A 23,369-nucleotide genomic window follows, 5' to 3' on the forward strand; every position below is an offset into this window, starting at 1 on the left:
TAACCTGTATGAGTGGTGAACACTTGCTGCCTCTCCTTGTCACACACTAAAGGTTTACACCGTATGGACTTGTGCCTTCCTCATCTTCCCTTGTGAAGAATGAACCGAAGGGCATAGCCACGCCACAGCATGGGACTTGTCCTCTCCTCCCTGCTTGTGTGAAATCTCAAGGAGCACCACTTGGGTTAGTGTAAGAGGCAGAAGAGCACCGTTTGTAATCCACTGGAGCTGGGGAGCTCAGCACCTCTGCGTCTGTGCCGCAAGCCGCAGCGTGCTCAGGGACCGAGCCTGCAGCATCCCCCCGGGACTCGACCGTCCCTGCAAAGTGCAGAGGTGTGCCCCGCAGCGCCTCCTCCACGCGGGGACTGCTGCCGCCCGGCTCCCTCGCTCCCTGAAAATGCCAACACAGCCAAAGGAGCAGCCCAGCCTTTTCCTGGAGTGCCACAGAGGCAGCGCCCGGCAGGAGCGGCGGAGGGAAGGGAGCCGAGGGCTGAGCGCCAGACGCCGTGGGAGCCAACCTCCCCCTCTGCAGCCTGACGGGAAACGGCCTGTCAGAAACACCCTGCAGTGGGGCTTTGCCTGAATTCCTCATCTGCCAGTAGTGACAGGCTCGTCCTCTTGGGAGCCTGCGAGTCCTTGGCGCTGCTTACGGCTGCGCTCCGTAGCGAAGTCTTGATGGGCAGCGCACACCGGGCAGAGAGCACCATGGCCTGCGGGCACTGGGCTGCTGGGGTGGCGCCCTCCAGTGGAAAGAAGTGGTACTGTAGCTGCCGAAAAACAACCAACCTTCCTTCCTTCCTTCCTTCCTTCCTTCCTTCCTTCCTTCCTTCCTTCCTTCCTTCCTTCCTTCCTTCCTTCCTTCCTTCCTTCCTTCCTTCCTTCCTTCCTTCCTTCCTTCCTTCCTTCCTTCCTTCCTTCCTTCCTTCCTTCCTTCCTTCCTTCCTTCCTTCCTTCCTTCCTTCCTTCCTTCCTTCCTTCCTTCCTTCCTCTCTTTCTTTCTTTCCTTCTCTCTCCCATTCTCTTTCTGTTTCTCTCTTTCTCATTTTTCTTTCCTCCATCTTTTCTTTCCATTTTTTTTCCCTTTAAAACGGAAGAGTTCAAGTTTCCCAGATAGTGCAAGTCATGGGGCAGTTCCCCTCAGACCACAAGTGACCAGACCCAGGGCTTTTCCAGCCCTAGACCATTGCTGCTGGCACTGGAGCCCGGCTGATACAGGTCAGCACCAAGACAGACCCAGGGCAGGCAAGTCCCTCAGCAGTCTTCAGCCTACACCACAACTGCATTTGGTTTTGATTTCCCACTTCTGATTACAAAAATAGGACTCAGTATAATCATAATAATATTAATGATACAAAATAATTATTGTAATTATATACTTCTTGGCAAATCATTAACACAAAAGCAGCCCCAAAGACCCCACGGGATTAAAAAAAAGGTGAAGATGCACCAAATGTTAAAAAAGACAAAGTCTGTGTTAGAAAAAGAAGGGAAAACAACCTGCAGATGAATGCACTTCCATAAGGCAACATGTTACCTTCAGCTTGCCTCCTAGATTTAGGGCAGGTCCTGTGGTTGTTCAAGGAGCTGTTAGAACTTGGCTTGCTTGAGCTTGTCGATGTGGTAACAGAGTTTGAGCGCAGGTCCCAGCTTCAGCCCCAGGTATTTCATGATCATGTCACTTTTCAGCAGCAGCAACGCATTGCCATCGATCTCCTGCTTGAGAAAGAGAAGCGAAATGTGTTCAGCCCCTCCTTGCTTCCAGTGCTGCATCCTCCTTAAACAAGGAGGATCAGCAAGAGGCTGCCTTTTGGAGCAGAGCTAGCAGAAATGCTGTGCAGTTTGAAATCTCTAAAGGAGGGAGCAATCAAATGGTACATTTTACTCTTCAAGGCTGGTCTGGGCTTTCAATTATTTTGCAGTTAAGACATGAGGGTTATTTTTTAAAAAATCAGGGGTTTTCTAAACTCAGCCCTGAGAAAAGCCTGAGTTAGCCTGAGAGAAGGAAGAGATGGAATGAGTGAGGGATGTGGCCTCCAGAACTGCTCATAGGGCACCTCTGAACCTCAGTTCCAGCTTTGTCCCTGGCTGGCTGCACACCTCCAGCACACTTAACTTCCAATGCTGCAGATACAGGTCTGTTTCTTTGTCTTAAACTGCAGGTGGTAATAACTGATTTCATCTTTCTTTTTCTTTTTATCAACCAGGTTGGAAGAGACCTCCAAGCTCATCCAGCCCAACCTAGCACCCAGCCCTAGCCAATCACCCAGACCATGGCACTAAGTGCCTCATCGAGTTTGTTAGTTACTAAAATCTGTTCAACTGTAACCCTTGTGTAAGTGGAGGAAATTGCCACCTTTATCCCAGCCCTGCTGGCTGGAAAGCCTTTTGAAATGATCAAGTGCAGTTTGGAGCAGGGAGTAGCTTGGGTGCACAGAGAAACAGACTCTCTTTTGGCATGGATTGTAAAACACAGAAGCTTTTCACTGTCCTTTCTTGCATCCTAAGCAAGTATTATTGGACTGTATTATTGGAGCTGCTAAACAAATATTAACACTCACCTCAGTCTCCAACACACCAATGTGCTTGGACCATTAGAGCTAAAACAGAGCTACCATGAGTGTGTGCATACAAGACACACACAAATGCTGTGGTGCTGCAGCCTCTGTTCCTCTGTGATCCATTATCTATTAATTAAACAATGCTATGGATCCTAATTTGCCCTGATCATTATTATTCTGTTCAGCAGGTGATTCAGTTGATGAGCACTTAAGGTCACTTTCTGATTAACTCAACAAATTAATGCTCTTTATTTTGCAGCCCCCCACTTTATCCATAATAGAAACTCTATTCCCCTTCTCTCTTCTAGGATTTGCTGTTGGAATGGACTGCCCAAGGAGGTGGTGGAGTCCCCATCCCTGGAGGTGTTGAAGCAAATCCTGGCTGGGGCACTTAGTGCCATGATCTGGTTGATTGCTGGGGCTGGGTGCTAGGTTGGACTGGCTGAGCTTGGAGGTCTCTTCCAGCCTGGTTGATTCTATGATTCTTCTGCTGAAAAATGAAGCAGGATATGGCTAAGACATGCACTGCTCAGCTCTCACTTCTGGCTGTGCCTTCTTTCTGGCAGTCTGGTCTCTGGCTGACTCTGCCTTTAACTCTCTATTCCACCTAAGCCCTTTTTCCTCTACCCTCCTTGCCATCTCTATTTTGACATGTTGCCTCAGATCTCTCCAGCTTTATCATGTGAGATATATGTGGGTTGACCTGGTTATTTCTGAAGGGAAGGAAAGAGAGAGGGGGAAGGGGACTTGGGTCGGGAGCCCCCCTGGGGACTCTGATTATTTCTGGGAGGGGTATTGTGTTTGTATGTTCCTTTTAATTTGTATATAACTGTATATATGTGTGTGTGTTCCTGTATATTGTGCTAAGCTGTAAATAGAGCTTCATTCCTTAATTTCCAGTCGACTGAGTCTAGTCTGGGTGATTTCATAAGAGTGGAGGGGAGGTAACACCCAAACAGTCACAATAACCCTGCTAAACTCACAGGTTTTTGTCTCCTTCACACATGCATTTGCAAGTCACTGGCTGTAATTAAACTGCCAGACCATAACATCGTTTCTATCCCTGCCAAGTTCAGGTTTCTACCTGCTGTTTCCCCATGCAAGTCTTTCCCCTCCTCCATCTCCCTTCCCCCAGTCTATCGAGGCTGTCTTGCTGAGACAGCACTGCTCAGGGCTCCATGCAGTGCCACTGCGAGATGCCTGTCAGGCCAGCAGCTCCTCTGGATGGGACCTAAAGATCTATCAGCTACAGGCTGGGCTGTCCTTGGCACACAGCCCTGCCAAGGCAGCAGGGAGCAGCAGAGGTGGGGAGCAGGCTGTTGCACAGGCTTTGGTGGACGCTCTCAGGAGCCGCCTGTGCCACAGCTCCTTAGGTGTCTTGGTGAGAAGAAAAGCTGCTGCTCCTGGTGGGAAGAAGCGAGTCAAAGCCAGGTCATCCTGAGATGCCTGCGAAGGATGTGGGCTGCACCCCCTTACTGCATGCTGGGGGAGTGGCTGCTGGGACCAGGGTGGCTTAATATGAGCAAGCTGGTCTGGTGGAAGGTGTTTCTGCCACGGCAGGGGCTTTGAAAGGAGATGATCTTTAAAGTCCTTTCCAACCCAAACCATTCTGTCACTCTATGAAGACAGCAGTGGGAGAGCAACTGCAGGATACCTCCTCCCAGCCTTTCCTTGCTGCTGGTCCCAGCACCCTCTCACTCTCAGCATCAGAGCTGGGCTGAGCTGCCTGCCAGTGCAGTGATTTCGGGTGGTAGCTGGGGCTCTGTGCATGACAGTTAAGTGCTGCCACGTGAATTATGCACCTGCTTCATAGAGAGATTGAGCATACAGGCAGATATGGCTAAGGTTAATGGACTAATCACTTGTCTCTCACCCTTGGGGTCTCTCTGCTAATCCAGATGAGATCTGAAGGCTGAAAAATTGCAGGGACATATATAACTCAAAGGAGTAATTGAATTGAGTTGTGTGGCAATCTTACCTAGGTTCTCACACCCATGGCATATTTTCCAAGGAAATCAGTGACAAGGAGAGCCCATGGGTGCTGGGTGTTCAACAAAGGATGACAGGGACAGAATTTAGGGGCAATTTAGCTTCATCTCCTCGGTCACAGAACAGCTCTAGGATTGTGGAATGCCCCAGTGCAGCTGGCCCATGACTGCCTGGAGCCTGTCAGTGCCTTGATGCTAGAAAAAAAAGCTGTTGTGCTTTCCCTTGCTACAAGTGGAAACTGGGGGAAAATGGTGCTTTTGCACTGCCCACTCTACAAGATGAACTGAGAATCATAGAACCATAGAATCAACCAGGTTGGAAGAGACCTCCAAGCTCACCCAGTCCAACCTAGCACCCAGCCCTAGCCAATCAACCAGACCATGGCACTAAGTGCCCCAGCCAGGCTTTGCTTCAACACCTCCAGGGATGGCGACTCCACCACCTCCTTGGGCAGCCCATTCCAATGCCAATCACTCTCTCTGCCAACAACTTCCTCCTAACATCCAGCCTAGACCTCCCCTGCCACAACTTGAGTCTGTGTCTTTTTCTTCTGTTTGCTGCTTGCCTGGCAGCAGAGACCAACCCCACCTGGCTACAGCCTCCCTTCAGGTAGCTATAGACAGCAATGAGCTCTGCCCTGAGCCTCCTCTGCTGCAGGCTGCACACCCCCAGCTCCCTCAGCCTCTCCTCACAGGGCTTCTGTAAACTTCAACTGTTCATCTTAAATCTTTTATTTGGGATACTCCTGCATGCCTTAGACCATGGCAGTTCTTTTTCCCTTGCAGGGAGAGCTTTCTTTTCATGCACAGTCCCTTCTGGTAGCCTCAAAAACTCATGCTAAAGCAAGTTCCTTTAAACCTGAAGGTGACTTATCTGCCTGGTTGCCCCCATGGCACACATAGGCTGTTTTCATTGTCAGCATTTAAGGCAGATCTGACTCCTCTGCAGGAGGCAGGGAGAGTAGGCTGGCACCTGACCTGTAATTGCAGATTTGGTCCTGGCACCACTGTACCTGCTCTGTTGTGCTCATCTCACCAGCCTGCCTGCAGAATGGCAGATGGCCTCATTATTTACCTAGGGTGAGCAGACACCAAGGCCTTCTTTTTCATCTGCTCCTCAGACACCTCCTCTCCTGGGCGTCTGGAAGGGTGTAGCTGCAAGCCCTTCAGTTGTTTCCCTCAGCTCTTGTCTGCAGCCACACATTCCCACTTGTCCTTCCTGCCACATGGACAAGGAGGAAGACCTTCTGCTTGCTTTACAACCTGAGTTGCTGCTCAGGAGTGAGGGCTGTGGATCTCTTCTCATTTAGACCTAGGTCTGGGTACTTGCATCCCAAGCTATGACCTCCAGCTGAACACAAATTAGTCACTTTTAGGGTAAAATCCATTTCCCTAGCCAAACTGAACTCATAGACAGAGGAGGCTGAAGATGCTGTCAGATGCATTGATGCCAGCTCCACATGCAGCAGCAGAACAAGAAGCACTGGGTCTGATGTGTGTTTACAGTCTTCCCCTTTGCTAATTAAGGGTAATATCATTTCCACCACCAGAGACTGCCTAGCAAAAGCAGCTATCAAAGTCTCCAGTGAGTCAGCAGGTCTGGAAGCTTTGGTTAGATAGTTACACAGTACTGGGGGGGGGGGGGAAGATGAAAAGCTTGGCACTTTGGAGCTTCTCCTGCTATGTATCTAGAGACACATAAAACATGCTCTTCAGAGAAGAATCATAGGTATCCTGAGGGGGGGAAAAAGGCATTGAAACGAGGCTGGTTTACACTCATCTGACACTGAAAAATGAGCTCCAGATTGTCACTTCTTTCTCTTAGGCTTGGCATAGAAACAATTTGCACTGCTGTAGCTGGAAACAAGTAGTGGACCTTTTCTAAAGGCATGGATAGGGTCTCCCCATTGAAGGATAAGTAGAATGGAAAGGGACAGGACAGAAACACACAGGATCACAGAATTAACCAGGTTGAAAAAGAGCTTTGAGATCATCAAGTCCAACTTATCACCTAACACCTTCTAAAACAGGGTAGGGTAGAATTGGAATGGAATGGAATGAGATGAGATGGAATGGGATGGAATAGAATAGGAGTAGGGTAGGGTGGGGTGGAGTGGAATAGAAGGGAACAGAACAGAGTAGAATAGAATAGAGTAGGGTAGGGTAACTTGGGGTAGAGTGGAGTGAGAATGGAACAGAACAGAGTAGAATACAATAGGATAGAATAGGGTGTAGGGTAGGGTGGTGTGGAGTGGAGTGGAAGGGAACAGAACAGAATGGAATGGAATGAAAATTTTCATCTGGAAGGGTTCTGCAATGGTTTTCTAAGCCAGTTGCCTGCCCCCTTCAAGGCTGAGCAAAGGTTAGAGCATGTTGTTAAAGGCATTGTCCAAATGCCTCTCTAAGGAAGCCTGATCCAGTGTTTGGCCAAATTAGAATCATAGAATCATAGAATTGCGAGGGCTGGAATGGACCTGAAGGATCATCTAGCTCCAACCCCCCTGCTGTGGGCAGGGACAGCTCACACTAGATCACTTCTTGAGTGAAAAGTGAGCAACCCTTCAGTCCAAGCCTCCCAGAGGTGCTGAGCTCCTGGCAGGACCCTGTGTTCAACCTAGCTGAGCACAAACACTGTATAATAGTGGTCAAAGGTGAATTTAGGGGGGCAGGGCTGGGGTGTGCTGGCTGTCTCTTGGAGCTACCCTTGCACTTGGTTTAAATTGCCCAGGAGCAGCATAGGCAGCCTTCTACATACGTGTTTTCTGAAGAGCTCCACGTGAGGACCTAACGTGTGAGGGTCTGCATCCTTCACAAACCAAACCACATCGTCCACCGTCCAGGTCAAAGGGTTCTTGCTTGATGGCCGAGCTGGCTCTTGTCGTTCTGGTGAAGGACTTGAGGCTGTTGGTACAAAAAAGCCCACAAGAGCACATTACAATGGCATGCAGTGGTTTCCTTGCTTGGTGAGGGGTGGCAGGGGCATGGCAGCCTCCCTGCAACCTTGGGCATTGGGTCTGTGCGGGCAAATATCGGCCTGAGATGATGGGGAGCGGTTTGGAGCTGTTTCCAATCTGACTGCTTATCAGGAGGCACAATCCCAGCTGGTGAATGTGTTAAAAAACATGAAACCCTCAGGTTCCTGCTGGGGAAGGAAAAAAATATGCCAGCTGCCAGGCTCTTAAAGTGAGCTGCCTTTGCTGGCTGATCTGTGAGCAGCAGGGAGCTTGGCTGAAGAAGACACCACCCTCCCACCTGGGGAGAAAGTGCTCCAGCACTGCACAGAGGAGGTTGCCACTGACTGCAAAGGCTAGGGGATAAAACCAAGGGGTAGCAAGTAGGTTTTCTTCTTCTCATTTGGATATTCAGACTTATCTTAGAGCCTAAAAGAAGGTCTCTAAGTCCATATCCTACTAATCTTAGCCTCTCACAAAGCTGATGGTTCCCGGTGAAGCCTATTTGGAAAGCTACTAACACATGCAAAGATGAACACTGCACCTGTGACTTTTTAATGGTATAAGCCCTGCTGATTTAAGGTCACTTTGGCTTGCTGTAGCTTTAAATCATGTGAATAAAGGCACATTGGAATGGAAGTGCATTTATGTTTTTATTCCTGGTCTCTGCAGAATCATAAATCTCAGCCTCCAAGTGAGCATAACCTGCACCCCCCCTCACAGAAGAGCTCTGTTAAGCTGGGTTACAGGGAGGAGGTTTAAATTTGTTTGCATCCACACCAAGCAAACTTTGCATTAGCAGGCAGCAGGACAGAGATGTGTAAGATGTTGCCTGCCTGGACCTGTTCATCTCTTCCTGTTAAGGCTTGGTTTTAATGAGAGGCACAAATGGTAAGAGAGCAGATGCTGTGGAAGACAAAAAGGGAAACAGAAGAGTGCAAAGAGGAGGGAGACCACAGATAGATGAACTGGAGTCTGGAGAAGCCCCAAGTAGCCAAGAACACAATCAGAGGTGCTGAGGAGGCAAGAGCTGAGCTTTCTAGAGAAGTCATAGAATCAACCAGGTTGGAAGAGGCCTCCAAGCTCATCCAGTCCAACCTAGCACCCAGCCCTGTGCAATCAACCAGACCATGGCACTAAGTGCCTCATGCAGGCTTTCCTTGACCACCTCCAGGGATGGTGACTCCACCACCTGCCTGGGCAGCCCATTCCAATGGCAAATACTGAGCTTACAGAGGCAGACAAAACGTGTGAGGATTCCCATGCAGGACTCTAACCACACTGCTAATGCATGCGAGCAAGTGAAGTGGGCTGGCTTTATGGCTTCTGTGTGTTGTCCTTGCCTTGCCTTCTGTGGAGCTATGCTGATTTATGTTAGCTGTGGCTCTGCCCACCTATGCCCACTAACAGCTGTGTGTATCTTGGTCCTTTCCTTCCCACCACCAGGCTCATCTTACAGGATCAGGCAATGTGTAATGGAATTTTGCAGTTATAAAGGATGTACCCCAGAAAGCAGCAGTGCTGTGAGTGTGCAGATCTGGTCGATGGGCTTCATAATGGGATGTGATGTAAATATCATGATAATGACAATGTCATTTGCTAAGTCACTGCTCTGGATATAAAGGACAAGGAATAGCCTCGGGTCCTCTTAATGAGGCAGCGAGGATTGGTGTTTGTGTGGGCTCAGGTGACCCTGGGCTCTGCTCACAGAATAAATGCAATCCACAGTGGTACAGGCACCATCTGGAGCCCTTGGCAGGCAGCAGTGCAGACAAAGAGTGCAAAACGAGCTGGGCAATCTTGGCCAGCCCCTGGACCATCAGTAACATTGAGAACTTTGTCAGGAGCAAGTGGCAGAGCTGAGATTTCTCTTGGAGGCAGAAGGGTGAGTATTTCCCCTTTGCCTGCTCTGCAGGTTGTCTGGGTGGCAGCTGATGTGTGGAGATATTGGGCACCTCAGCACCTGAAGCCAAAGGTCATGCAGAAAGCTAGGCTTTTGCAAACCAGCCAAAATACAGGAAGAGGAGAGAAAGGCTTCTCTTTACCCAAAGGACTGCAGAGCTTTCTGTGCTGTTGCTGTAATGTGGCCAGGAGGATGTTTTGCCCCTTCTGAGGATCACATTTTCCCCCCCTAAACTGGTATGAATGTAAGGAAATCCCAGGGGACTTAGACTGAGATTCACACCAGGCACACAGAGTGCAGCCTCCAGCCTGGTGACTCCTGCCCACAACCTGCTGCTTCCAGAAATGCCAGGAAAGGGCAAAGGGGAAGAAAGAGCTCTGAGAGCAGTTGGGAGCCTTCAGAGGTATTGAAAACATCTGCAATGAAAGAGGAAGGGGGGATGAGCAGAAAAGGTTGAGATGACAGGGGATTTCTGTTCACTCCTTCACAACCTAGCAATCAATAGCAGAAATCTGACTTTTTAAAGACAAATATATAAATGACCTTTCTGAAGAGACCACATGGCCAGAACTCTTCAGGCCTTGGCAAGTGAAGATAACCCTTTCAGATCCCTACCTGAGGTATAATATAATGATATGATTAAAAAACACCCCAAACCCAATCATTATCTGTAGCTACTGACTTCTCAAACACTGCTTCATCTTTATGTACCTAGAGCCAAGTCCATCTACCCACCTAGAATCACAGTATCAGAGTATCATCAGGGTTGGAAGAGACCTCACAGATCATCAAGTCCAACCCTTTACCACAGAGCTCAAGGCCAGACCATCCTGCTTCTCCATGAGTTAAGATGTGTTGTTTTCATTGTGTTTTAGGGGCTGCCTTTTAAATGCTGTTAGCAAAACTTGGATCCCAGCAGCTTGCAGACAAAGCTCTGGCACACAATGTGCAGCTGATGAGTCTGATTTCCCATATTTATAAGTATAGAATCATAGAAGCAACCAGGTTGGAAGAGACCTCCAAGCTCACCCAGTCCAACCTAACACCCAGCCCTAGACAATCAACCAGACCATGGCACTAAGTGCCCCAGCCAGGCTTGGCTTCAACACCTCCAGGCACAGCCACTCTACCACCTCCCTGGGCAGCCCATTCCAATGCCAATCACTCTCTCTGACAACAACTTCCTCCTAACATCCAGTCTAGACCTCCCCTGGCACAGCTTGAGACTGTGTCCCCTTCTTCTGTTGCTGGTTGCCTGGCAGCAGAGCCCAACCCCACCTGGCTACAGCCTCCCTTCAGGCAGCTGCAGACAGCAATGAGCTCTGCCCTGAGCCTCCTGTTCTGCAGGCTGCACACCCCCAGCTCCCTCAGCCTCTCCTCACAGGGCTGTGCTCCAGGCCCCTCACCAGCAATGTCACCCTCCTCTGGACACGTTCAGTACCTCAACATCTCTCTGGAATTGAGGAGCCCAGAACTGGACACAGCACTCAAGGTTTGACCAGTTTGGAGCAGAGGGGCAGAAGAACCTCCCTTGTGCTGCTGCCCACACTGCTCCTGAGCCAGCCCAGGATGCCATTGGCTTTTTTTACCAGCGTAGTTTATCCATTTCAGTGACATCTCTCTGCTTACAAAAGCAAAGAGCTCATTTTGTGTCTACACCAAAGCTTGGGGTCTGTTTCAGCAGCATCACCTCGCTGAAAGCTGATATTAAGCTCAGAAGTGTTTGATGGCAGCAGGGCAAGGACCATACATTTTTTTCCTTCGCTGAAGGTGTTCACACTTAACCCAAGAATGAGATAAATGAGGAAGCCTCATGTCTCCCGGGTACCCTATGCCATCCTCTCATCAGAATTAATCAAGATGATAATGAATACTCAGATTACAAAGAGATGGGAGTGCTCACCACCAATAATTATTTTTAAAGATCATAATCTAGGTCAAATCCAATTTCCTGGTTTTGACAGGTGGCAAAAGAAAAAAAAAAGATGTGTCAAATTAATGGAATGGGATATGGAAATTTAGGTAATCAGAGGGAAGCACTTCCCCCTCCTGCCTGGGGCAGTGCTGAGGAAGGACACCAAAGAGGTTTCTCTGCTGAGGAAGTTCTTGGAGCATAGAATCATAGAACGGTTTAGGTTGGAAGGGACCTCAAAGACCATCCAGCTCCAACCCCCTGCCATAGGCAGGGACATCTCCCACTAGAACAGGTTGCTAAGGCCTCATCCAACCTAGCCTTGAACACCTCCAGGGAGGTTGTGGAGCTCAGAATGTTATCTTTGATCCCATTCTGTGCTTCTGTGCTCCACAACCTTCCTGGGCAACCTGTGCCAGTGTCTCACCACCCTCACTGCAAACAACTTATTCCTAACATCGAGTTTCAATCTCCCCTCTGCCAGTTTAAACCCATTCCTCCTCATCCTGTCATTACAAGACCTTGTCAGTAGTCCCTCCCCAGCCTTCCTGTAGCCCCCTTCAGATACTGGAAGGCCACTCCAAGGTCTCCTCGAAGCCTTCTCTTCTGCAGGCTGCAGAGCCCCAACTCTTGTAGCCTGTCCTCAGAGCAGAGCTGCTGCAGCCCTCTGAGCATCTTCATGGCCCTACCAAGACCACTGCCCATGCAGAAGTGGCAGGAGATGCCAGTTTAGTGGCCAAAGCCTGGCAAACCCCATGGAAAGACATGGCTTGGCTTGATCTGAGCTCTTGCCCCATGCAGGCTTTTCTCTTTCCCACACCTGTGCCCTCAGGACCTTCCTAAGAGGGAGGATAGAATCACAGAATGGTTTAGGTTGGAAGGGACTTCAAAGCTCATCCAGTTCCAACCCCTGCCATAGGCAGAGACATCTCCCACTAGAACAAGTCGCTCAAGGATTCATCCAACCTGGCCTTGAACACCTCCAGGGAGGGAGCATCCAGGGAGGGAGGGGTGGAGAAGGAGAAAACCAACAGCCAAATGGCTGTGGAGGCAGAACAAGGAAATCTGCTGCTAAAATGGGGTTAAACCTGTGAGAGAAGGAAAGATAAATAACAGACTCCCTAAATATGTTCTTGGCAAACAAACAGAGCCCAGAGGGAGTACAGTCATTGATAGATAAGAGTGGAAAGGGAGTGACAGATGAACTTTAATATTGCTGCAGGCCTAAATGATTTCATTACCTCAGGGGAAGGGGGTGGGAATGAAATTTTAAAAGGTTCCCTCTGATTGCAGTGGAGCAGATAATAAGGAGCAGCAGATCTACTGAAACTAAGCAGAAAGAACAGACCCTCAAAGGCACAGGGAAATGGGAGTTATTCTGAAAACCAAATCACATCCAACTATAAACAAGGACATGAGGAAGGCTTTGGAGAAGAGTTTTAGTTCTAAAAGTCTAGGGCACACCAACTAGGAGAGGGAGAGAGGCATAGGGAAAGCAGGTGTGGGGGGGAACAGGATTACAGGATATTGATGGGCACAGTGGGGTTTGATGAGTCGCAATCAGTAGATTGCCCTGGAAAGAAGATTGTTTAGCACATCGATTTCCACTGGCAGAAGCTTGCAGGAGATGCCTTGCACCACCTGGCTGGTGGCCTCAGCCCTGCAGCGTGCCTGGGCAGAGTCCCCAGCCCAGCAGTGCAGTGGCTGCTCCTGCTCCCAGCATGGCATGAACCATCCTGGCTGCTCTTCTGCCCGCTGCACAAGCAGCCCAGCATCCATCTGCCTGGCATGTGGCTGTGGGCTGGTGTGAAATACTTAATTGGGCTTTTCTTCCTTTGCCTCTCTTTGGCAGGGGAGAAAGAAAGTGAAAAGAAAAGGCAGCTCCCTGAAAGCATCAAAACACTCAGGCTGTAAATACAGTCAGATTGAAGAAGTGCTGGAGAAGAAGCACCCAGCACTGAGCCCCCAGTGCCATCAGCAGCTCCTTTGCCACTGCCTTAGGAGGTGCTGGATCAGAGAATCACAGAGTGTTTATTAATGTGTGAGTGCCAGGAGGCTGGAGCCAGCATCTGCTCAGTGATGCCCAGTGACAGGACAAGGGGCAGTGGGTGGAAGCTAAGGCATAGGAGGTTCCTTGTGAACCTGAAGAGGAATTTCTTCCCTGTGAGGGTGACAGCACTGGAACAGGCTGCCCAGGGAGGTTGTGGAGTCTCCCCTCTGGAGATACTCAAGAACTGTCTGGATGCATTCCAGTGTGATCTGCTCTGGGTGATCCTGCTCTGGCAGGGGGGCTGGACCACTTGATCTTTGGAGGCCCCTTCCAGCCCCTGACATCCTATGATTCTATGATCATAGACTTGTTTGAGTGGGAAAAGACCTTTAAGATCATCAGGCCCATCCATTCCCTAACTCTACCAAGGCTGGAGCTAAAGCATACCAATGCTGGGGCTAAAGCATACCCTCAGCACCACATCTCTGCATCTCCATCTCTTCAGAGATGAAGATCCAGCCCTTAGCATTGTTTTGGCAGGGAGGGTGGGAAATGAAAAGAACAATCAATCCCTGCACCCCCCCATGCTTTCAGGAAACAAATGCATTAGCAAGCAGCATTGCCTCCCTAGCAAAGGCCCTGGGGTGATAATAATTAACTGCTAATATTGGATAATAAAATCTACATAAAAATAACAAGCTACAGGGCAAGGTTAAGGTTATTACACTCTGGTTGAACATGCAATTCCTCATACTTGGGATAAAGGCTTTGTTTGTTATTGTCAGCAGGCTTGGAAAGGTTTATGATGTCCTTGACTATTCCTTCCCCTGATTTAAGAGCTTCAATTTGGCAAATGATGACAGGGAAGTGTATGTTTATCTGTTAGCAGCCCCAACTGGCTTTCTGAAATGGGATTTTTTTTTTTTTTGCTGTTCTTGGTTGGAATTTTTCTTTGCATAATCATGGAGAATTAGGCATCAAGCTTCCCATCACATTAATGAGAGCTTTGAGCTTTAATCCCATCCATTCGGCTGGAGAGATGTGTTCTGCTATGCACTGGGATGTGGTTTATGGTTATGGGTTGGGTTTTTGTGTTGTTGGTTTCTTTCCCCCCCTCGCCATGATCTTTTCTCACTGTGATAAATAAGGCAAGCTCTTTTGCAAAGCTCTCCATAAATAAAGAGGATTGGTTTCAGGTGCCAGAGAGAAATCTGTCTGCTTTTTAATGAGCCCTGCCCAGCCTGATCTAGGGTAGGGTGTCCCTGCCCATGGCAGGGAGCGTGGAACTAGGTAACCCTTGTGGACCCTTCCAACCCTGACTGATCCTGTGATTCTATGAGCTCTGCCTTGCAAGCATGCAAACTGAGGAGGGTAAGAACAAAGAGTGGCATGCACTGCCTCCTGACTCATCTTTGCTCACTTATGAATTGGCAGCACAGAAATTATCCCTAGCAAGGGTGAAAATGCAGAAACATAGAATTGCTTTGGTAGGAAAAGCCCTCTGTGAGAGGAAAGAGTTGGGATGTGTCTGATCAGAAGTAGACAACAGGTCAAATAGTTGCCAGGTTACCAGAAGATAAGACCTGAGAACTACAGGGTCTTTGAGCTCTCAAGTGATAAACAGTCTCCAGGTACCATCACCATAATCAGCGGCTGGGATGCTGTGTTGGGTAAAGAGTATGTGGAGCCAGCAATGACCTTGAAAGGCTCCACAGAGGCAACCAGCTGCAGAGGGAGCTAAAGAATGATGAAGGCTCCCTCGCTAGGGGGTCGCACCACCACCGAAGCCAGCGATGCTCATGGGCAGCAGGGAAAGTCACTGTGTGACAAACTGTGAAGTGAGGCAGCAGCTTAGCTCTGCTTGGTTCAGCCTTCTGGAACACACTGGCCACACCTCACAGGATTCTGAGAACATCTGAACAGAGAGCATAGGTGGGGGAGTTGGAGTGGCACCAGTCTGCCACCATGGTGGTGTGGTTCCCGGGGGGGATGCCTACCTTCCGAGATGGCAGCTGCCCACCTCTGCTAGCTACGCCTCTCAGGAGCTCTGCTGGCTGGTGCATAGGCTGAGTATGCCCTGCCCTTCTGCCTGCCCTTCTGCCCACAGAGCTAAGAGGGATTGTTTGTCTTATCCTCTGTACTCAGCACTGCTCAGGCCATGCCTTGAGTGTTGTGTCCAGTTCTGAGCTCCTGAATTGAAGAGAGATGTTGCAATACTGAAGGTGTCCACAGGAGGGCGACAAAGCTGTGAGGGGCTGGAGCACAGCCCTGTGAGGAGAGGCTGAGGGAGCTGGGGGGGTGCAGCCTGCAGCAGAGGAGGCTCAGGGCAGAGCTCATTGCTGTCTGCAGCTGCCTGCAGGGAGGCTGTAGCCAGGTGGGGTTGGGCTCTTCACCCAGGCAAGGCAGTCAGAAGACATTGGCTGAGTCTGGGAAACTGTGGCATTCAGAGTCAAAACCAAGAAAAGAGAGTAATGCAGCTTAAAGAGCTCTGGTTTTAAGCTTCAGTCCCTTGAAGATAGTTTCCAATCCCAAAGCTTTTCTCCTCACAACACGTTTTTAAGCATGGGAATTACATGGCTGCTGGAAATGCACAAAGTGTTCCAGAAGCCACCGAGGGATGCAGGGAAGGAGACCCTAGGAAGGGTTACTTAAACATGGATTCACCACCTCTGGGTCAGGAAGTCCTTGAGCCATGAATTACTAAAGGTGAAGCGGGGGGGGGGTGGGGAGGCATCACCCCCACACACACTGATCTGTTTCCTGGGGGTGTGCTGCTGTCTCCTGCTGGAGACAGGATGTGTGTGGCGAGACAGACTTGCTCAGTGCTGCTGTGACCCTTCCTAACGGCTGAGATAATGACTGCTCCCAAGCTGGACGAGGAGGGTTTTTCAAAGCAAACACCAACGGTGTCAAGTCTTGGCTCCTTGCAGCTGCCAGCTGAGGAATCTTAACAAAAGGGTCCCAGTTCTGCTAGGGAAGCAATGGGAGAAGACAAATGACTGCTGCGCACAGTGAGCCTCTTGTCCTCCCGGCACCTGATTACACCAACCCAGGAGGCATGGAACAAGATCTGTGAGAAGGGGCTTTTAATTTCCTTCTTTGTTGTAACTGAGGCCTCTGGTCCTTGGTGACAACCTTCTACAAGTCGTTTGCACTGGCACATCCCCTCTGCTAGTCGCTCTGCTTTGAGTGAAGTTGACTGTGAGCAAAGGCTGAGAGCAAAACACTCACCTGTGGTCTGTGTGCTGGGGCAAAGCAGGGAGAGAAGGGTGCAAAAACAACAGCAGAGGGGTGGTTTGGGGGAGATACTGAACATTTAAGAAGGCAAACAGAGAAATGCAAGGAGGGGATTTAATAAATGTTTATAACTATCAGAGGGCTGGGGGTTGGGGGAAGGGGGGACAGGCTCTGCTCACTTCATAGAATCAGCCAGGTTGGAAGAGACCTCCAAGCTCATCCAGTCCAACCTAGCACCCAGCTCTAGCCAATCAACCAGACCATGGCACTAAGTGCCCCATCCAGGCTTGAACACTTCCAGGGACAGTGACTCCACCACTTCCCTGGGCAGCCCATTCCAATGCCACTTGCTCCCTGGGATAGGACAAGGAGCAATGGATGGGAGCTGCAGCACAGGAGGTTCCAGCTCAACACAAGGGGGAAATTCTTGACTGTAAGGGTACCAGAGCACTGGCACAGGCTGCCCAGAGAAGTTGTGGAGTCTCCTTCTCTAGAGCCTTTCAAGGCCTGTCTGGATGTGTTCCTGTGTGACCTGAGCTGGATTGTGTGATCCTGCTGTGGCAGGGGGATTGGACTGGATGATCTCCTTGGGTCCCTTCTAACCCCTGACATCCTGTGAGCCTGTGATAAATGTTGGTAATACATATTGTAGAAGGGTAATTAAATAGTGGCAGTTGAGGAACAAGAAGTCAGACTGGCACTGGTGGGGAGTGAGGGACATTGAGGGAATTATGCAGAGGTTTGTGGCTACTGGAAGAGGCTCTGCAGTGGCTACCAAGCAGGAATTTGCAGAATCACTTGCAATTTCCAGGGGAAATGCAAGGGCAGACAACCAGTGCAATGAGCTGATGGTAGACAAAGGGGCTAGGGGAACCAGCAAGGCAAAGATATCAAGATTTAATACCCCAAAAGGATCACACTGAAGTGACAGCAGGTTCCATTAATAAATGAGGAGGGGAGAGAAATTAATTACTTAAAAATGGCTGAGCCACTCAGCTCCTTTGTTAGATCTATCTTCAAGATGAAAAATGCATCAATGAAGTTAGAATAATTAGTAAGGGGTGAAGACACTGTTAGAATCACTGCTGATAAAGACCTGTGAATGGAGAGCTTGGGGAATGCAAACAAAGACAAAGTTAAGAGAAGTTCAGGGAATTAGCTCACCCTTTTGATGACCCCAGGTCATTTCTAGAGAGTGAAGGAAGCTAAATAAGGAGCATAGCTAATGGGCAGAGCATCTGACCCAGCAAATGTAAAATCCTAGCAGGGCAACTGGGGAAAAATAAGAGAGGGAAGAAGGGTTATTGAATGCAGTGGTTCCCATGGCACCCTGGAATTTGCTGATAAACCTCTTGTGACTTTGCTTCCTGAAGGATGAAAGAGCCTTGAGCAGGGAGCTGCATGTTTGCCATAAACACGTTTAGCTGGGCAGTGCTTTTGGTCCATGTCTTTAGGGATAGGATGGAAGCAAAACCTCTGCAGTAGGCACAAACATTTGGGTTTGCTCTGTTTTGTGTCTTGCATAGGGCTGGTGCCACACACAAATAAAGGCACCTGGCTGTAGGCAGTGTCAATCCTGGGGAGAGAGAGAGAGAGACAGGGAGAGAGAGACAGACAGACAGATAGAGAGACAGACAGGTAGATAGATACATAGACAGGCAGACATAGGTAGATAGACAGACAGATAGAGAAGATCTCCCCAATATATCAATATATAGCATAGAATCATAGAATGTCAGGGGTTGGAAGGGACCTCCAAAGCTCATCCAGCCTAAGCCCCTTGCCAGAGCAGGATCACCCAGAGCAGATCACACAGGAACACATCCAGGCAGGTCTTGAGTATCTCCAGAGAGGGAGACTCCACAACTCCCCTGGGCAGCCTGTTCCAGGGTTCTCTCACCCTCCCAGGGAAAAAAAATTCCTCCTCATGTTTAAATGAAACTTCCTATGCCTCTATTGATATTTATAGCTGTAAATAGATAATAAGAGCTGGGGTTGCCCCACAGCTATCCATAATGTTTATGTTTCTATAATTAATAACAGCATGGCTAAACAGTCACTTAATGCTGTCCCTGCCTATGGCTGGGGCTTGCACCTGGATGATCTTTGAAGCCCCTTCCAACCTAAACCATCCTATGATTCTAGGTTGAGTTTGTGTTTATATAGGTTATTATTTCTCCTCCTAAAGGTCTGGATGGTTGTCAATCCATCCATCTGGATATCAATCCAGACCTGCCTCCCAACTTTTCCCAGGCATTTGGGAGTGAGCTAAGACTCCAGCGTGGCACCAGCACAGCTGAATGGAAGAGGTTAGATTACCACTTCTGTTTCCCTCGGTGTAGGTCCCGTTCCTGCTTGGGCTGGAGGTCTGATGCTGCAGGCCTGTAGATGAGGAGCCCACTGAAGACATCTGGGTAGGACGATGGCCACAGGAGGAAGAGGAGGCTGCAGCAGGACGTCCATCTGCGGGGCTCTGGCGCATTGCATACATGGAGCTCATGCACCCAAAGGCAGAGTCGGCAGGATCCACGCTGAACCGCTTCACGTGTGCTGGCTCAGCCAGGTAGTCCTCAGGGATGACTGTTTCTGCTGAGGCAGCCAAGACACAGAAGAAAGATCAGTAAAACAGAACCAAATTTAATTCAGCCCTAGGGAAAAAAAATTAAAAGGCCAAAACTCCTCTTTTTTCTTTTTTTTTTTTCCTGGCAAATTGTTTAACTTCATTTCCACCTCTCTGTACAGACAGCTGGCTCCAGAAGGGATTCTTGCTGAGAATTAATGATGAAGGGAAGCACAACTGCTCAGAAGTCAGTCGAGTCACAACAGGGAAACTCTGGCTTGGTGTGACTCATCTGTGTCAGCTTAGGGCAATGTTCTCTGCCAAGTCCTGGGCCACTGACTGCCAGGTCCCATTCGCCTCATGGTGCTCCCCAAACACCATCAGGCTGGAGAGTTGTGCAGCTATTGCTTGCTCTGGCTTTCATTTTAAAACATGAAAGCTGAAAGGAAGAAGGCAGAGAACAGGGCAGGCAGACTGCTGGGTGCACAACACCTGACAGTCAGGAGGAGGGACTGAAGGCAATGAACCAAAGCATTCTGGATGCAACTAGCAAAATGGATCAGCAAATAGCAGAGTCAGAATTGGTCAGGTTGGAAAAGATCTTCAAGATCATCGAGTCCAACCCATCACCTAACACCTTCTAGTTAACTAAACCTAACACCTTCTAGTTAACTAAACCATGGCACTAAGTGCTTCATCCAACCTCCTTTTAAACAGGAATGGCAACTCCACCACCTCCCTGGGCAGCCCATTCCAATGCCAATCACTCTCTCTGCCAACAACTTCCTCCTAAGGTCCAGCCTGAACCTGCCCTCGTGCAGTTTGAGGCTGTGTCCTCTTGTTCTGTCCCTGGGTGCCTGCAAGAAGAGCCCAACCTCACCTGGCTACATCCTCCCTTCAGGTAGTTGTAGACAGCAATGAGGTCTGCCCTGAGCCTCCTCTTCTGCAGGCTGCACACCCCCAGCTCTCTCAGCCTCTCCTCACAGGGCTGTGCTCCAGGCCCCTCCCCAGCCTTGCTGCCTTTCTCTGGACACCTTCTAGCACCTCAAGGAGAAGAGGCTTGATGGCTGAGGAGCACACCCAAGGCTTCCCACAGGCAGAGATGTGTGAGTCACTTGGAGGCAGCTCAGGTTCAGATGTGTGTGCTGGTATCACGGATGAGTGCAAACCATTGCCCACTGCACACTGTGTAGGAGCTTCTCAGACTCCTCCCAGTAAGTCAGATGTGGCACTTTTAGACCTATTTCAGGGAGCTATAGACTGCCCTCTTTGCCTGCAGGTCTAATGGACAGACATGAGTGAGGTCTAACCCCCGGTTTGCAACACACAGATTTATTTTGCAGGAGAGAAATGGGAATCAGACACTGAACCTTTCTCCCTAACCTCCAACAGATGCCAAAACTGTGCAGCAATTGAGCTAAATACCTTGCTTTTCAGACCCCTCCCAATAAACCAAAGAAAATCCAATCAAGCCCCCTTATTCAAAAGAACTTAATTACTGTGTAGAACACTTGCAATAAAAGCCTCTTCCACATAAAGAAGATAGCTCCTGCAGCATCCTGCCTGCACCGCATGGAATAATTATGCCTCTTGTGAATCATTACCTCTTCATTCCAGGAAAAGCATGCTCTTTTAACATGATTACAATGTGAAGGAGACACAGACTATCAGAACAACAAACAGTGCATTAAGAGAGACCTGCTTCATAAATGGCACTCTGCTGTTGTGGTATAAATGACTCCAAAATTTGTGTGCAGGCACCAGGGATTTTCCTGACTGATGCTCTCGGTATGCTGTGAAGCAAGACTTGTGTGGGTGGAATCTCCTCATGGAAGGGCACTTGTGGCTAGTGCATGAGTCTAGGATGAGAAGCTTGATACCATCAGTTCTGTTCCTGACCCTGCCTGGGACTCTTTTCTTCATCTAGATCAATTTATTCCATGTGTTCTCTGCTTTGGGTTCAAAATGGGAGTAATGATGCCTATTGACATGGACCAAGCAGGACCCTCAATTCCTTAGCTTGAAACCTGCCCCAGTGGAAGGTGCTCTGGGAATTTGAAAAGTCCTATTCATGTCTTTATTGGACAAGGGGGGAGCAGGGATCATCTCAAGCAGCCAGGTTTCAAGGAGCTCCTGCTCTTCGAGTTGACATGAGCAGTTAATAGATTACAAGAGCAACTCATCAGAACCACCTCCCAAAAGAAGCTGGTGAGGAATTGCAGGCCACAGTTAGGCTAGCAAAGAGCAGGTAGTGCATGCAGGAATGGGTGGTTACAGGCTTAAGTCATATAGTTTGAAGAGCTGCTGGTCAGCTTCTGTGCCCCCTGAGGAGCGAAGGCTGCTTTGTAGAGCTTCAGCAGGAGATGGACCTCGAGCAACCACGTCTCTGTGAGCCCAAGAAACACTCTGCCCACCTCCAGGAGACACCCACGTGTGAGAGGGGAGAGGCAGGCAGGTCTGGGGCACTTTCAGGGCACAGGATGATCCATCGTGCCCCCGAGGGGTGACAGTCCCTGGTGACACTTAAGGGGAGGAGAAGACATTTCCATTTCATGACTCATTCCATGCCTTGCATTGTGCATTAAGAAAGAAAAGGAAAATCAATTTCAAGTCAAGCTCCTTTTCCTTCTCCCTTTCCTTTCCCCTCTATTCCTTCTCCTTTCCCTTTTCCTTCTCTTTCCCACTTTCCCTTTCTCTTTTCCTTCTCTCTTTCCTTCTCCCTCCCCTTTCTCTTTTCCCTCTCCTTTCCCTTTTCCCTTTTCCATCTCCCTCCCCTTTCTCTTTTCCTTCTCCTTTCCCTTTTCCCTTCCCTTTTCCTTCTCCTTCTCCTTTCTCTTTTCCTTCTCCTTTCCCTTTTCCCTTCCCTTTTCCTTCTCCTTCTCCTTTCTCTTTTCCTTCTCCTTTCCCTTTTCCCTTCACTTTTCCTTCTCCGTCTCCTTTATCTTTTCCTTCTCCTTTCCCTTTTCTCTTCCCTTTTCTCTCCCTCTCCTTCTCCTTTCTCTTTTCCTTCTCCTTTCCCTTTTCCCTTCACTTTTCCTTCTCCGTCTCCTTTATCTTTTCCTTCTCCTTTCCCTTTTCTCTTCCCTTTTCTCTCCCTCTCCTTCTCCTTTCTCTTCTCATTCTCCCTTCTTCTCCTTCTCATTCTCCCTTCTTCTCCTTCTCATTCTCCTTTGCCTCTTCCCTTTTCCTTCTCCTTTCCCTTTTCCCTTCCCTTTTCTCTCCCTCTCCTTCTCCTTTCCCTTCTCATTCTCCCTTCTTCTCCTTCTCATTCTCCCTTGCCTTTTCCCTTTTCCTTCTCCTTTCCCTTTTCCCTTTCCCCTTCCCTTTTCCCTTTCCCCTTCCCTTTTCCTTCTCCCTTTTCCTTCTCCCTTTTCCTTCTCCCTTGTCCCTCTCCTTCTTCCTTCTCTTTCTCACTCTCCTTTTTCCCTTCCCCCTTTCCTCCCATTCATCAGCAGGCTGATCAGGTGATTAGTTATTAATGAGCAAACACGGTTTATTTTGCAGTTACTGCACTTTGCTCCAGACATCTCACTTCTGCTGTCTCACATTATTTCTTTTTCCAACCCAAAAAAAATTGCTGTTAAATATTTTAAGGCAGTACCAAGCAGGGAGATTCATCATGGTGGCTGCAGAGCAGAAATGCACTAAATATTTCAGCTGCAGAGAATCCCAGTATGTAACAGCCTGGAATTCCCAAATAACACTCATTTTCTTCTGCTCTGTGCTTTATACAGGGCTTAGTGACTCCTACCAATGCTGATTTGTGAGCATACAGAGGCCATTATAAACTGGAGGGGATAGAAAAGCCCCTCTAGATACTGCTGGAAGCTGCAGACACAGCAGCTCAACTGCAGCCTCTCCCCACCTTGCTCTGTCAGTGCCAGGACTGCTGCTGTGCTAAGATACCAAACTACTGCCCAGAGAAACCTGCCTTTGGTGCTGGGTGGGTTGGTGAGACATAGAGGGAGTGGGAGAGAGGGGCGGGGGGGAACGGAAGGGGAGAGAGGGAGGGACAGAGGGAGGGACAGAGGGGGGAAAGGGGGGGAAAGGAGGGGGAAGAAGGTGGGAAGAAGGGGGAAGAAGGGGGAGAAGAATGGGGGAAGAAAGGAGGAAGATGGGGGGAAGAAAGGAGGAAGATGGGGGGAAGAAAGGAGGAAGATGGGGGGAAGAAAGGAGGAAGATGGGGGGAAGAAAGGAGGAAGATGGGGGGAAGAAAGGAGGAAGATGGGGGGAAGAAAGGGGAAGAAGATAGGGGGAAGAGAGGGGGAAG

General features: G+C 49.2%; 1 protein-coding gene across 3 annotated transcripts in view; it reads right to left on the minus strand.

Moving 5' to 3' along the window:
• Positions 1 to 901: 901 nt before the first annotated feature.
• SCML4 (Scm polycomb group protein like 4) overlaps positions 902 to 23,369 on the minus strand; it is a 57,363-nt gene continuing 34,895 nt past the window's right edge. For all 3 annotated transcript variants that reach the window (XM_064170170.1, XM_064170167.1, XM_064170169.1), the window contains exons 6-8: positions 18,859 to 19,128; positions 7,302 to 7,447; positions 902 to 1,713 (exon numbers count right to left, since the gene is read on the minus strand). In XM_064170170.1, coding sequence (XP_064026240.1) covers positions 1,588 to 1,713; positions 7,302 to 7,447; positions 18,859 to 19,128 — 542 coding nt within the window. In that variant the 3' untranslated portion in view covers positions 902 to 1,587. The remainder of the gene's footprint in view (positions 1,714 to 7,301; positions 7,448 to 18,858; positions 19,129 to 23,369) is intronic.

The sequence above is a fragment of the Pogoniulus pusillus genome, chromosome 33, assembly GCF_015220805.1.
Source record: "Pogoniulus pusillus isolate bPogPus1 chromosome 33, bPogPus1.pri, whole genome shotgun sequence".
In the NCBI taxonomy this organism is placed as follows: Eukaryota; Metazoa; Chordata; class Aves; order Piciformes; family Lybiidae; genus Pogoniulus; species Pogoniulus pusillus.